This window comes from Lithobates pipiens, unplaced genomic scaffold (genome assembly GCF_037356315.1).
Source record: "Lithobates pipiens isolate NorthernLeopardFrog02 unplaced genomic scaffold, aLitPip1_a1.2 Scaffold_119, whole genome shotgun sequence".
Taxonomy (NCBI): domain Eukaryota; kingdom Metazoa; phylum Chordata; class Amphibia; order Anura; family Ranidae; genus Lithobates; species Lithobates pipiens.
In genome coordinates, this window is record NW_027507706.1 from 774,530 (window position 1) to 791,279 (window position 16,750).

Consider the following 16,750-nt stretch of genomic DNA (forward strand, 5'->3'; position numbering starts at 1 on the left):
TTTGAAGACCGAGACACCAGAGCGCAGGAAGTTGTCTTTTTCTTATGCGTACAACCCATCCAGCTGCTGTTGCATTTGGGGTGTCGGTAAAAGCATGGCTCAACCACCCATTTTTGCCCCTCCCTCCAACCGCAAGTGTAAGCTGGGCCTAAGATCCTCAAAAAAAAAATGTGCTTTTATCCTGCAAACTTTTTAAGTTACTGATTTTGAGTAAACTATCAATCCCATCATGCCATATGTAATGAAGATGAACAAAGGCGGACATGTTTAAAATCTAGCCTGTGTTATCTCTCTCTTGCTCTCTCTCTTCCTAATTTATTAATGACACCCTAAATGCGACTAGCAGAAGCTCACTGCCAAAGAAAAATTAGTAAAAAACGCAGGCACATTTGTTGCACGTAGGGCAGCCTGTTCAAGGGAATGGGATGTCCTACGCTGTGGTGCAACCAAAAGAAAAATGTGAATAACTGCAATGTGTAGGTGTGAATGGGGCCTTAGATCAGAGACAAGCAACACCTGAATATATATATATACATATATATATATATATATATATATATATATATATACACACACACACACACACACACACACACACACACACACACACACACACACACACACACACACACACACACACACACACACACACACACACACACACACACACACACACATATATACACACACAGGTGATACTCGAAAAATTAGAATATCGTGCAAAAGTTCATTTATTTCACTAATGCAACTTAAAAAGTGAAACTAACACAGTTACAATAAAAAGTATGTGAACCCTTTTGGAATGATATGGATTTCTGCACAAATTGGTCATAAAATGTGATCTGATCTTCATCTAAGTGACAACAATAGACAATCACAGTCTGCTTAAACTAATGACACACAAAGAATTAAATGTTGCCATGTTTTTATTGAACACAACATGTAAACATTCACAGTGCAGGTGGAAAAAGTATGTGAACCCCCACGAAGATCAGATCACATTTTATGACCAATTTGTGCAAAAATCCATATCATTCCAAAAGGGCTCACATACTTTTTATTGCAACTGTATATGAGATAGACTCATTACATGCAAAGCAAGATAGTTCAAACCGTGATTTGTCATAATTGTGGTGATTGTGGCTTACAGCTCATTACAAACCCCAAATCCACAATCTCAGAAAATTTGAATATTACATGCAATCGATAAAACAAGGATTGTACATAGAACAATATCGCACCTCTGAAAAGTATAAGCATGCATAAGTACTCAGTATTTGGTTTGGGCCCCTTTTGCAGCAATTACTGCCTCAATGCGGTGTGGCATGGAAGCCATCAGCCTGTGGCACTGCCGAGGTGTTATGGAAGACCAGAATGCTTCAATAGCGGCCTTCAGCTCTTCTACATTGTTCAGTCTCATGACTCATCTTTCTCTTGGCAATGCCCCATAGATTCTCTATGGTAGTGGTCATCAACCCTGTCCTCAGGGCCCACTAACAGGCCAGGTTTTAAGTATTACCTTGGGGGAGATGCAGATTAGAACACTACAATCACTGAGCAGCAAATTATATCACCTGTGATGTATTTCAGTTATCTTGCAAACCTGGCCTGTTAGTGGGCCCTGAGGACAGGGTCGATGACCACTGCTCTATGGGGGTTCAGGTCAGGCAAGTTTGCTGGCCAATTAAGCACACTAATCCCACGTTTCAATGAACCAGGCTTTGGTGCTTTTGGCAGTGTGGGCAGGTGCCAAGTCCTGCTGGAAAATGAAGTCAGCATCCCCATAGAGCTTGTCACACAATACCCACTAACATCTGCAGATGCCTGTATAAGAGAACACCAGCAATAAAGGGTAGCTACAGGTGTATACTGTGCTGTGCTGGAGGCACACAACACCCACTTTAACTCCTGCAGATGCCTGAGAAAAGAACACACTGTCCTTGCCTATCTTGCCCTTTCCCTGCACGCCAGAACACACTACACAAGGCCGCCACTTTGGCGGCCTTATATAGTGTGGGAGTGTGTACTAAACCCCCTGAGCTATAATTGGCCACAGGCATCCTGACTGTGGCCAATTATGGCTCTCTTCGCTGCCGGCAATGTGATTGGCCAAGCATGCGGGGTCACAGTGCATGCTTGGCCAATCATGAGCCAGCAATGCACTGCGATGGCACAGTGAATTGTGGGCTATGAGCACCACACAAATTTGGCACGAACGGCCCATAACGTTCGGTATTCGCTGAACGTGCGAACAGCCGGTGTTCGAGACGAACATACGCTACATAAGACTGTGTACAATTGGATGCTCATCCTCCTCTTTTGAGAAATCTTCTTCTTTTAAAGGACTTTTATAGTGCACTTATCAACACTACAGTGGAACCTCGAATTACGAGCATAATCCGTTCCAGGAGTATGCTCGTAATCTAAAGTACTCACATATCAAAGCGAGTTTTCCCATTGAAGTCAATGGAAACAAAAATAATTTGTTCCGCATTGACTTCAATGGGATGCAATACCGCATGCCTGAGCACACTTCAGCTGACCTCGGCAAACCTCGGAAAGACTCGATTCATGAGCCTTTCCGAGGTTTGCCGAGGTCAGCCGAACTGTCCTCGGTCCTTTCCCTACATTTCCGAATCGGGTCGGGCGCCCCCCACCTCGGGCCAAAAGCACCGCTTTGGCCTGAATCCTGCTCCTTTTGAAAGACAACACTTGCAAACCAAGTTAGGATTTTTAGAAGTTTACAGTTCTCGTATTGCGAAATGCTCGTTAACTGCGTTACTCACAATCCTTGGTTTCACTGTATGTTGACATGCTCATGAATAGTATATTTTACCGAATGCCAAGCACGACTCTGTTTTTAGATTTACTGACCTCTTTGTGATATCACACATGAGAGTTGCTGCTTTTTTCTTGCTTTTTTCTTTATCACTTTTATCTATTGTATTGTTTTTAAAAATAAGCGCAGTTTTTCTCCCTTTACATATCTGTGGACAGAAGTTGCCAGGGAAGAGAAGTGCAACAGTGTGGAGGTAGGTGGAATTCTCCTTAGGAGTTGCTCTATTTCTATAGAGCATTGCAGATGTCTCTATACATGGTGAGTGGGCTAGAGGTTAGGAGCTCCTGGACAGAAGTTGGAGAGAGAAGAGATCCTGTTCGGGAAAGTGTCGGAGAGGCTTCCCTACCTGGAAGCTCACAGGAGAGAGAACTGGCACAAAGACTTAAAGTGGATGTAAACCCACTCTCATCCTTTCTAAACTACTGTCATAGTGGTTATCTATAAGGATATACAGTACATGATTTCTGGCTGTATCCTTTCCTGTCGAATGTCTCCCCTCTGTTATGATACCCGAAAAACGTCAGATTCTGTGGGTGGGTCTGTTGTCCAGAGCTCGGTGGGTGGCGCTGTGATGTCATTAGACTCCCCGCCCACCTCTACACTCCTCTTGTCAACATGCATTTTCTGCTCTACATCCAGTCAAAACCCAGAAAGGTCACTACATGACTTCAGCAAGCTTGCCCAATCATGCTGAGGTGTGGAGCAGCCAATCCTTGGAGAGCTGGAGAAGAAAGGAGGGGTGATGGGAAGTACACAGAATGTCTCTCTCAGGCTGGTTTATGAGATATGTAAATCACCTGTCACTCACAGCAAGGGGGAAGAACTGACTCCTATTTCTCTGTATGTCAGTTTTTTGTTACTGAAAAAAGATAAGAGCTCAGAGCTGGATTAACTCTTTGTGGTAAGACTGGGCACAGATGACATGAAATCCTATACTGTACAAGAAGCAAGCCTTAATTAAAAAAAACACACTTTAAGAACAAGGGTCCAAGAGACCCTCCGGAAGAAGAATTAGTTGGCTTATGAGACGAATTTCATCAAGGGACTGGGTGGAAAGGCATCTATGCTCAGTTGAAAGCCTCAAGCTACTTCATGTTCATACATATTGACCTCAAACCAATGTTTTGGAATATTTAAATGTCACTATTTGGATTGATCAGTTGAAGAGTTATGCAATTACAATAATTTATTGCAAGAAGCCTCTGTGTGATAACCTAATGCGTAAAGTGCTCAATGCAGCCAACACCTGGAGTGAGTTCTGTGTTTTACTAGTACAAGCCTGGTCAGTGCTGGAGTTGGTGGTAGTTGATGGAGAAGGAGTCCCCCACCTAGCAGTGAGAGAGAAAACCCCTCCTGGATGACACTCTTGTGGCATGTGAGCCTTGGATAGACAGTTAAATTCTGGAACCCTCTTTGCAGCACATGTCAAACATGAGCCCACGTATGTGAGTACTACACACGGGAAGGGGTTAACTGTGAAGCACAGAGAGATGACCAGAAGGAACCTAAGATTAAGCCTCAGGCCCCCATCCTTGCATGTGACAGTATTGGTTTGGGCTGGGCAACCTGTAATGCCCTTCAATCTGCAAGAAGTCTGGTGCGTGACGCAAGGATGAGACTGGGCCTCCACCCTACAAATATCCGTTCTGTCCTCAGTAACTCCTCTGTCTTTTTTCAGAATCTCAGGGCCTCAGTGTGAATTCTAAGTCCTCCAATCACGTCCACATAAATGTTAGTACGCTTGTACAAGGTTTTCAAACTGTGGACATTTTTTGCAGAACTACAAATATGACATCTGTGATTTTCTTAGCTGAGGAGACACACTGGGATGTTTACAGCATGAAAAAAACTGTGTTGGGGGGCATGGCTTGGCACGCAGCGCGGATGGCAGCATAGAGACAGAGCTCCGCTCTTCCCGCAGCCTTATAGCCACACACTGACCGCCCGGATCCAGACGATGGGCAAACACAATAGATCCCAGGTCGGCACAACGGCTCGGAACTCGCCCGTGACGCAGAGATCCCACAGCATACCGGATCTTTTCAGATCCCGGCATCAGTCATCCCAGGGATCCGAGGCCTCCAAGATGGCGCCAGAGGACCTCAAGGATAATTGTAGTGTGGACTCGCAGGCCGCTTCAGAGGACCTGGTAAGACACTATCCCTCTCAAGATCAACCCCTGACATTCGCAGATTTGTCTGCGTTCGTCGCAGACATAAAAAATGCCTTTTCTTCAGCCATCACTGAGCTCAAGGCTGACATGCTGGCCCTGAATGAAAAGACTCATGCCATTGAGCGCTCTGGACATAAAAGTGACAAGGCCATTACTAGGCTGGAGACGGTGTCAGAGGCACACACAGCCCAATTGATAGCAGTTAACCGCCGTTTAGCAGATTTGGAAAACAGAGGGAGGCGACACAATATAAGGGTGAGGGGGGATACTGGAGGCGATTTCATCTGAGCAGATTGTTCCAGCACTGACATCTATATTTAACAATTTATTGGATTGCCAAGTGGACACCACGATTGATTTCGAACGGGCACATAGGGCTCTCAGGGCTAAATCGAATGAGCCTGCGCCACCTAGAGATGTGATTTGCTGCATTACAGAATATAAGCTCAAAGAGGACATTCTAGTACATGCTCGACAATATGAGTCAATCACTTTTAATGACCATACAATCACACAGGACCTTTCCCCTATTACCCTGGCCAACCGCAGAGCCCTACACCCGCTATTGGACTCATTGTGAAGCCGCCAGCTCTCATACCGATGGAGGTTCCCCTTCGCCCTGGCAGTTATGTCAGAAGGGGTGACACACACACTTAAGACCCCGGATGAGCTACCAGCATTCTGCTCTGCCCTACAAATCCCATATGTGGATCTACCTGATTGGTATCGTTAATTTGGGCTCACGCCTACCTCCCAAAGCTCGCCGACCTCGCGGCATTCGACACCTACAAAACCTGTGCGTAACAAGGGGCAATTCCAGCAGCAACAGGGCCTGGAAGGCATGAGGATCTGCCAGTCATCTAGGAGCACAAGGAGCAGGGAACACACCTGAGGTAGAGGTGCGTAGTGACTTATCCCTATCTGTTTCCTGACACTTCCCAAGGTGGAACGTGTATGACACAAAGCTGAATGGAGGGTTCCTACCCCCATGTACCCCGTTTGTTTGAACTCCCGGCTACAGACGAAGTCTGCCTCATTGTTTGATTGTTAACATGGCGGGCACTTGAACGTTGCTCTTTGTTTTCTACACTGCCACGCCACCTTGAAGGGCTCCCACCATACAGATGTAAGATCCCTTGTACCAGTCCTTGGTGATTCCTGCATTCCAACTTTGTGGGGGCGAGATAGGGAGCTATTCCTAGATTATAAGGATTGCTTTTACACTATGCCTGCCCAATGGCCTAATGGCTTTATATGTTCTATTTACCATGGTGTTACTACAATAGTATATGCGCATGTCACCGCATTCGCCTCTCATCGAGATTGAACGGGTGGTGTATGTGCTTAAGTAAGTATTCTCATTTTGGCTTATTTGCCCATCTGGATCCTTAATTTGTAAACTTAAAGTTACGCTTATAGTGTTAGTGTTGAATTCTACATATATTGTTGCTTTATATCACAGGTTGTGGGAAGGGATTGCTATATGACTTTCTTATAGATAAAGTAATAAAAATAGTGTAGCGCTTCAATGGTAATAGATATAGTCGACATAAATTATAAGGATAATCATATAACAGAAATCATATGAATGATATCATTCATATGATTTCTGTTATATGATTATCCTTATAATTTATGTCGACTATATCTATTACCATTGAAGCGCTACACTATTTTTATTACTTTATTTGCTGGACTTTGTTTGTTTTTGGTGTTGGCTGCTGATTTGGCTGTTGTGGCCTTTTACTTTACATACATCTAACTATAGTGCAGTGTTTTCCCCCTAATTGTATTTTTCTTATAGATAGATAATTTTTTTTTTTTTTTTCTACCAACCCGCTAGTTACTCCCACGCACCCCACACTGTGCCTTGCCTGGGAACATCCACAGGGGAAATGACACTTCCACCTGTTTGGTTTCCAACCCCCAGAAATTGTGGATTCCAGGTTGGGCACAATTTGAGGAGCCCCTCTGTAGGTCATAGAGGTGTGCTTGTTTGCTTGTCAGTTTTAATCCCTCCGTCTATCTGGATGGTCTTTACTGGGTAAAAGCCCTTCATTGATCTCACACAACCTCAGAGGCCTTAACATACCCAAAAAGCGAGTATCTCTGTTGGGGGAATTGAGAAAAGCTCAACCCACGTTTGTATTCCTACAGGAAACACAATTTTGCCCAATCAATTCCAAGACTTTTTGACAAACATTACCCAGAGGTATACCACGTGCCAAATCCAGCTCGTAAATCTAAGGGAGTATCAATTCTAGTGCATAAACATGCTAACTTTAAACTCACCCAACATTATGCAGACCCTTCGGGTAGATTTCTATTCCTGAAAGGGTCTTGGCGTAACAGACCAATTACGTTAGCAAATGCATATTTTCCCAATTCAGGACATCTAGCCTTTTGTCGCCGCCTAATAGATGAACTTAAAAGCTTTGCCACGGGTTGCATTATATTGGGCGGTGACTTCAATATCCCGTTGCTTCCCTTACAAGATACATCTAATGGTAAATTGCATCATAACCTATGCCATACTTCAGAAAATTAAATCACTGCTGAACTCTCTGAACCTAGTGGACTCCTGGTGCCTGGTACACCCAACAGGGAAAGACTTTACGTACTACTCGGCTCTACATAAAAAAAAAAACATTCTCACATTGATTACGTTTTCATCACCCAACGAGATCTACCTTTGTTACACGCTGCCAATATTGGTATACAGACACTTTCGGATCATTGCCCAGTATCGATTTCCCTGACACAAACAGACCAGCCTTTTAAATCCTGTAACTGGCGCCTAAATCCCTCCATACTATCGGACCCAACCAGCTGCCAACATATTGCCACAGCATTGAAGTCGTATTTTCAAACTAATAGCACTGAAGATATGTCACCCATGACAGTCTGGGAGTCACACAATGTGTCATACGTGGCAAGCTTATTCGTATAGGTGCTCGTAGAAAGAGGGAGGCTGCTAAAGAAATCACTTCACTGGCAAACAAAATTGCACTGCTGGAATCCCAACATAAACATTCTCACGCAGAAGCTACGCTTGACAAACACGAGAGATAGACTAAACTCCTTACTCAGTCTTAAAGCCAAACGTGTACTGTACTTTAGGAAAGGTTTATATTATGAACATGGGGATAAGTGAGGAAAACTTCTTGCGAAAGCCCTTAATGACATAGCACACTCTCAATCCATCTTGTCAATAAAAACCACTGAAGGTCAATTACTGCATAGAACTGATCATATTGCGTCACAATTCCACAATTTTTTTCAAAATTGTACAAAATTCCTCTACCACATAAGCCGCCTGAATTTCAAGATTCTAGAGAACACGCTTTACATTCTTATCTTGTAGATAGTGGCATGCCTACTCTAACCTCAACAGAACGTGATTCTTTAGAAGCCCCAGTTACTGAAGATGAACTGTTACTAGCTATTAAGACTCTCAAAATAGGCAAAAGTACGGGCCCTGATGGGTATATTGGCCATTATTATAATGCATCGAGCACCTTCACATCGGCGCATGTTCCGTTGCTTCCCAAACCGGCAAAGGATCCCGCTGACTGTTCGAGCTACAGGCCAATTTCACTATTGAAACCTGGACCTTAAAATTCTAGCCAAAATTTTGGCCAGCAGAATGTCTCCCTTTCTTTCTAAACTAATTGGGCCAGAGCAGGTGGGATTCATGCCGGGAAGGGAGGCACGTGACAATGTTACAAAAACCCTCAACATGATCCACCATGCAAGCAAGGGGGTTTTCGAGGGCCTTCTCCTGTCGACTGATAAGAAGGCCTTCAACCGGGTAGCCTGGGACGGACTACCTATACGCTACATGCAATCACATTGGCATGGGCACGAGTATGATGGCGTGGTTGGAGGCCCTATATTACAAACCCCAAGTGAAAATTAAAATAAATGGCACCCTTTCGGAGGCGGTAGACATCAATAACGGAACGAGGCAAGGCTGCCCCTTGTCCCCGCTTCTGTTTATTCTGTTTTTAGAACCCTTTATACCCATAGTAAACAATAACCCAGACGCTTCCAAATCAAAGATCGCAATTTTAAAATAGCTGCTTATGCAGATCTTCTATTTTTCCTTACACGGCCTCATATTTCAATTCCAAATCTGATTAAAGCCTTTCAACTTTTTGGTTATATATCTAATATGAAGATCAACTATGATAAGTCAGAAGCCCTTAACCTCACCCTAACACCTGAGTCACTAGCTAGAGGACAAGCGGCTTCCTCATTTAAATGGGTATCCTCATCTATCACTTATCTCAGGGTCAATATTACAAGTACATTAACAGATATCTATAGTGCTATTTTCCCCCCCATTGCTGAATAGAATACAAGCAGAACTTAAGGCATGGACTGCCAGACCCTTTTCGTGGTTTGGCAGGGCAGCTATAGTCAAGATGGTAGTCCTACCCAGAATTTTATATCATCTTCACACTCTCCCAGTGTCGCTCCCTTGTCAGTTTTTTCGACGACTAAAAGCCATGATCCGCACTTTCATTTGGATGGGGAAAAAAACACGTATAAAGCTTGATACTCTCACCAAACCTAAAATAAGTAGGAGGCATAGGCCTTCCTGACTTCACACTCTACCATTATGGGGTTCCCCTAACCAGAATCCTGGACTGGAGTTGCCACAGAGAGCAAAAGGATTGGATCTTCCATGAAGAGGCGGCCTCCACCTTGCCTCTGAGATTCACTTCCTGGATTCCTTTGGGTAAACTCCCGCAGGATATATAAACTCACCCTCTCATAGGAACGACAATAAAAAATTTCTGCAAGATAGTAAAACATCACAAATTATCCTCCAAGCCGGGCCCTCTAAGCCCTTGTACACACGGTCGGAGATTCCGACAACCAAATCTGTCGGAGTAATTCTGACGGATTGATTCCGGAAGAGGTCCAGAAGTGATGTTGCATACACGCGGTCGGACTAAGTTGTCGGAAAATCCGATTGACGTTATTTTGTTACGACGGGACTACGTTCAGGCTAGTAGCCAATAGCTTTGGTTTAGGAATTTGATCTGAGCATGCGTGGCACTTTGTCTGTCGGAGTAGGCTACACATGATCGGAGTATGTCCGATAGGAGCATTTTGTCGGAAAATTTTACCGGCAAGTTGGAAAACTTGGTCCGTCGGAAACAGTCCGATGCAGACCACACACAGTCGGAATATCCGACAAAATGGTCCGATAGGAAACATTCCGTCTGAATCTCCGACCGTGTGTACAAGGGCTGACACCCATCACCTACAATCCAGATTTCCCCCCTGGGGAAGATTTACAACTAACCTTTCCCCAGAATCAATGTGAGCCCTTGTACTCTGGAAATTTTATTCCTCAGCAGTACAATATTTCCCCCCCCCCCCTTTTTTTTTTTTCTTGTCCATGAAAGCTAAATAGATCTTGTCAAGTAGATGAGTCATTGATCATCATCACTCCTCAGAGATTTGTTCCATCCCACTCCCCCCCCCTCCCCCCCTCCAGCCTTTACATTTTGCTGGCTGTGTTTTTTGTGTCATTTGCTGCACGCTCCCTGTCCCTCCATATCCTCGCCTCGCCGGCTGCGCTATGATTAGAAGATCCGTCTTATTGTTCTGCCTCTTCTGGGTTTTTGCTGAAGTCTCTTCCTTACCTACAGGACACCGGACAAGTAAGTGCCAGAATTATAATGTGTACAGATCTCATGTATTTAGGTGGTAGGGTCAGGATCTTATTTGTGATTGCCGGTTGTTTGATCTTCACACCAACCTGGAACAAGCTTGCAGATGGGGAAACCCTGCGACTAGTAGAGCATACCCATTCATGTCTACTTATAAAAAGTATCTCCAGCAATAGACGAGAACTGCTTCAGCCAATGAGGGAAAAAGATATTTTAACCACTTGTCTTCCAAGGTATCTAAGTTCTACCCTCGACACCACTGTGCCACCCACTACACCACTGTGCCACCCACTACACCGAGGAATGACAGCTACGATCCCCAGGAGTGACGTAATACACATGACTCTTGGGGTCATCAGTCGCAGAAGGGATCGGGGGAATGGATGTTCCCTTTAGAAACTCCTGATTTCTCTGTGGAGGTTGTTTCCCGTGGTCCCAGGCTCCTTGGTGGAACAGGAGAGCCCAGAAACCACCGTAGGTGTCACCTGTGGGGGGCGCACTCTGAAAAACCCAAAAGCCACTGGATTACTTTGATCAGCAAGCCCATCGGCGGCTCATAAAGCCGGTATCAAGTTCACAGCCACTGCTGCAGTGAGCTTTAATGCCTACCGTGACATTTAGGGGGTTATTTACTAAAGGAAAATCCACTTTGCACTACAAGTGCACTTGGAAGTAAAGTCGCTGTAGATCCGAGGGGGACATGCAAGGAAAATAAAAAACAGAATTTTAACTTGCACATGATTGGGTGATAAAATCAGCAGAGGTTCCACTCATTTCAGATCTACCCCTTAGATTTAGAGCGACTGCACTCAGCTACATAGTGGTGTAGTGTGTGGCACAGTGGTGTCGAGTGGGTAGAACTCTCGCCTAGCAGTAAAAAGGGTCGCTGGTTCGAATCCCAACCACGACACTACTTGCCTGGAATTTGCATGTTCTCCCTGTGACTGTGTGGGTTTCCTCCAGGTACTCCGGTTTCCTCCCACACTCCAAAGACATGCAGGTACCGTATATACTCGAGTATAGGCCGACCCGAATATAAGCCGAGGCCCCCAATTTACCCCCAAAAAAACTGGCAAACTTATTGACTCGTGTATAAGCCGAGGGTGAGACATGCCTGTCCATCCCTGTGTGTGTGTCCGTCCATCCCTGTGTGTCCGTCCATCCATCCCTGTGTGTGTGTGTGTGTCCATCCATCCATCCATCCCTGTGTGTGTGTGTCTCCATCCATCCATCCATCCCTGTGTGTGTGTGTCTCCATCCATCCATCCATCCATCCCTGTGTGTGTGTGTCTCCATCCATCCATCCCTGTGTGTGTGTATCCATCCATCCCTGTGTGTGTGTGTGTCTCCATCCATCCATCCATCCGTGTGTGTGTGTGTCCAGCCTACCTGTGTCCCGAGCCTTTGTCCCGAGCCTCCGTCCCGTCCCGTCCCCTCCCGTCCTGTCCCGTGCCGTGCCTTGCCTTGCCTCCGTCCCGTGCCCTCTTCGTCGGCGGCCATTGTAAAATTCAAAAGCCGCGCCTCCTCCTTCGCCTGTGATAGGCGGAACACTGAATTTCCCAGCAGCCTGTGTTCCGCCTATCACGGACGTCGTATCATCCTCGTCCGTAGTACGAGGATGAGACGATGCCCGTGATAGGCGGAACACAGGCTGCTGGGAAATTCAGTGTTCCGCCTATCACAGGCGAAGGCGGAGCCGGAGGCGCGGCTTTTGAATCATAGAATGGCCGCTGTCTGTCTGCTCGACACGCTGATCGAGCGGGCAGACAGCGATGACTCGAGTATAAGCCGAGGGGGGCACTTTCAGCCTCAAAAAAGAGGCTGAAAATCTCGGCTTATACTCGAGTATATACGGTAGGTTAGTTGGCTTTTGTCTAAATCGGCCCTAGTTTATGAATGTGAGTTAGGGACCTTAGATTGTAAGATCCTTGAGGGTTAAGAGTGATTTAAATGTACAATGTATATGTAAAGCGCTGTGTAAATTGACAGTGCTATATAAGTACCATAAATAATAATATGGTAGCTGAGGATGCAGCCATTCAAACATGATCTAAGTTTAAATGCCTACAGGGGAGACATTGGGACTCTAATAGACCCCCAGTGTCTCCATAATAAGTAACTGTCCCCTGCTCATGTCATCACATAGGGGGCTTGCTAGTAGAGATTGGCCAGCCGATATTTGGCGTTTTTAAATAACCGGTGTTGTGTCAAATACTGTCCCCCATCTTACTATCTGCAACCCTATGTCCACTTAGATGGTGGGGCTTCAACCTGAACTCTTCTTCTTCTTCTGAGATGTTCGGCTTCTCCTTGTCCCCAGTACTGCACAAGCGATGCGTCTGCGCAGTACGGCCCGGACACCATCCGATAGACGGACACTTTGTGTCAGAACACGGGCCCTGGGTGTAATAGTGTTCAATCGTGAAATCCACTCGACTTTTCTCTGCTTCAACTTAAAAGCTCAATGATTTCCTTAGGGATATCTGTTGACTAACCACATTCCATAACTAATCTGCTGTGTAACCACATCCAAAGACTTCATACATATAAACGGATTTTATACTTGCCAAACTACACTTGTGGTTTCCACTCTTGATTGTCCATGTGGATTAGATTACAGAAACAAGCCAGAAGGTCAGAGATAGAATAGTCTGTCTGTTCGCCACAATCTAAATTGACGGTTACGCTTGTTAGAGTGTGGTCACAGATAAGTTGCATTGCTGCTGATTGACTGCAGTTTAGAAAGAGGAGGTGATAGGAGTTAACGTTGAAAAAGAGAGAAGTTGAGTGTATTTCACAATTGGATGCTATTTCACCTAAGGAGTTAAATTATCATTTTTTTAAATAGTTTTCTTTTTTCTTTTTATTACACGTAAAGTGTGGAGTGGCCAGTAGTATAGTTATTTTGTGTCTCTTTGTAGTAGAGCTGCACGATTCTGGCCACAATGAGAACCACATTTTTTTTTGCTTAGAATAAAAAGATCACGATTCCCATGACATAAAATCTTTCACATTATACAAAAAAAAAAATGGGCTAATTTTACTGGTTTCCTTTTTTTTTTTTTTATTCATTAAAGTAATTTTTTCAAAAACAATTGCATTTGAAAGACAATACAGTGTGAAAAAATGCTCTATAATAAATATATATATATATAGCATATTTTCCCAAGCAAGGTTCCTCAAACTACGGCCCTCCAGCTGCTGCAGAACTACACATCCCATGAGGCATTGCAAAACTCAAACATTCACAGACATGACTAGGGCATGATGGGAATTGTAGTTCCATGAACAACTGGAGGGCCATAGTTTGAAGACCCCTGCTTTAGAGGTTGCTAGGGCATCCCTGATCATTTAGCAACTTCTGCCTCTCAGATGAGTAACCAATGAAACCAATGATCGTTTTAGCTATATGTAAGGGGTGAATTTTCCTAATGACCACCTAATGTAAAGTATGTTCTTCCCACTGACCAACAATGTAAGAATCATTCTTAATCCCACTGAACACAACTGCAGGTGGAGCATTCTTCCAATTGATCTCCAATGTTGGGATCATTGTTCCCATTGTCCACCAATGCAAGGAGCATTCTTCCCAGTGACTCTGACACTAATGCACAATAAACTGTGGGCAGGGACGGACTGACCATTGGGCCACTCGGGCACTGCCCAAGGGCCCCCGAGCCACTAGGGGGCCCCATCGGGGTTGCCAGCCTCAGTAAAACCAGGGACAGTATGTAAAAAAATCTGTTTTTTTTTTTTTTACATCTGTTTCTGAAATGTCCCTTACCAACATCCTTTTGGTCTAAAAATCCCGAGATTATAGCTGCCCCATCTCTCCAGTACCTTCTTAGCCAATAGAAACATGTCTGTGTATACTGTGTGTACTGTGTGATTGTATACTGTGTGGCCCCATAATCTCAGATTGCCTGGGGGCCCCATAATCTCCTATTGCCCAGGAGCCCCATGAGTTGTCAGTCCACCCCTGACTGTGGGTATAACTTCCAAGGCTTCCTCCTTGTTATAAAAGTTAAGAAAGAATGCTCTAGGGCAGGGGTCCCCAAACTTTCTAAATAAAGGGGCAGTTTGCTGCCCTTTGGGCTTTAGGGGAGCCAGAGCGTGGCCAATGGGAGTAGGAAATTATGTCAGTGAAAAGAATAGTGCCCCATCGATGGTGTCAGTGAGAAGAACAGTTCCTCGGCATTGGTGTCAGTGGGAGGACTAGTACTACATTTTTGGTGTCAGTTATCATTATCGGTGAGAGTAATAGCGTTCCAAGGGCCTCATAAAACTGCCGGATTAGGCCACAGTTTGAGGTTCTACTGCTCTAGGTTTGTTGTATCTTCTAGACAACAGAAGCTCCTATCACAATTGCTATGCTTTCTTTTCATTTATAGGTGATGATGCCTCAAATTCCCTCTCCATCCCAGCTGGTTCCTCTGCTTATTTGGCAGACACTGAACTCTGCCAGGGCATGCAGGACCGGATCTATGAACTTTATGACCGAAGAGATAAAATTGGTTCCTTTGATAATGGTATTTGGCAAAGCCGTTTACAGTTCAGGAACCGGATTACATTCATCCTCGAAAACTGTACATTCATAGTGCTGAATATGACGGTAGAAGACACTGGATTATACAGAATTATTACAATGACCGTTGAAAATGATAAGCTCAAAAGCCATAAAAAAACGTTTGATATCAATGTCATAGGTAAGTCAGAGGAGCCTTTGTATTTATGCCAATATCACTTGGAGACCCTTTCGCTAGACCATTTATTTTAACGACAATCCTCCCTTAAGATCGTATGTGCATTTTAATGTATTTTATGTGTTATTTGCCATGTGTAGCAACACAACCCCCCCCCCCCCCCCGCCCCCACCCCCACCACCACCCCGAGACTACTGCTGTGGTGCCACCATGTTGGATGTGACATCAGCAACCCCAGCAGATTCACAGCTGTCACTCAAGTGTCAAGCTATACTGTGCATAGAGAATTGCTTGGACCTTGAAGAAGGGGGCACACCCCAAAAACTTGTTCTAAAAATGTGGATGCTATTGCAAAAGAAAAATAAAAAATTCACAAACAATACTCAATTGTTTTTGTAATAAGTGTGCTAATATGGCTACAATCACCTCAGGCAACAGACCTTAGACATCTATGGGTGCCACCATGGTGGATCTAATGGCAAGAGCCATTAGAAGCCTTTCCCACGCCCACCTAACAACTGCCCCCGAGCCACCCCCATCAAATCATTCTCTGCAGCTATTACCTTTTGTACCACCACCGCCTCCCTTTAGAATGTAAGCTCTACGAGCCGGGCCCTCCTGTACCTTTTGTATTGTACTGTAATTGTGTTGTCCCTCCTATACATTGTAAAGCACTGCATAAACTGTTGGCGCTATATAAATCGTGTATAATAAAAATGAAGAGCCCCAGCAGACTTCGACCTGTCACTGCAAAGACTCTGCAGAGGAGCTCAGCCACGTGACCTACAATATCTTCATAACTTAGCAAATGTAAATAGAGTCTGAGCTGATTTATTGCTTAAAAAGCGGTGTTGTACTCACATTTTAAAAAGCTCACAAGCCATAGTGTTTCTCCCATAGATGCCAAAACCAACCTTTATAAAAATCCGATCGCCGTAATTAACTTTTAATTTACATTTCAAACGTGACTTCCAGGCTCTCCTCCCGTGGGAGTAGGCATGGTTATCGCCTTTCCCCAGCTCCGCAAAGTCCCCTGGGAGGTTTCTCACATTGTTCCCATGAATCAGTGGGGAAAGCTGTCCTGCCGAAATCTCGAGAGATTTCGGCGTCACATGACGCCGGTCCTGTGGTTATGTTTATTTCGTTGCCATCAAAACAGGGCGGGAACTTCCGAGGACGCCACCCGTTGTGATGGCAGCCCGAAGTTTTACGGCGCTCGCTGCTATCAATGAGCATGCGTGGGATCGAGCGGTGAATGCTGGGAGCACAGCATCACCGCATCCCAGAAGGAAATGCTTGTAGGCTTCAAATGCCCACAAGCAATATGGAAACAGCCAGCATGAATTTT

At 44.8% G+C, this 16,750-nt stretch overlaps 1 protein-coding gene across 1 annotated transcript in view; it reads left to right on the top strand.

The window, feature by feature from the left end:
- The first annotated feature begins 10,581 nt into the window (after positions 1-10,581).
- LOC143973807 (uncharacterized) overlaps positions 10,582-16,750 on the top strand; it is a 35,186-nt gene continuing 29,017 nt past the window's right edge. The window contains exons 1-2 of the mRNA XM_077474664.1: positions 10,582-10,690; positions 15,091-15,405. Coding sequence (XP_077330790.1) covers positions 10,609-10,690; positions 15,091-15,405 — 397 coding nt within the window. The 5' untranslated portion in view covers positions 10,582-10,608. The remainder of the gene's footprint in view (positions 10,691-15,090; positions 15,406-16,750) is intronic.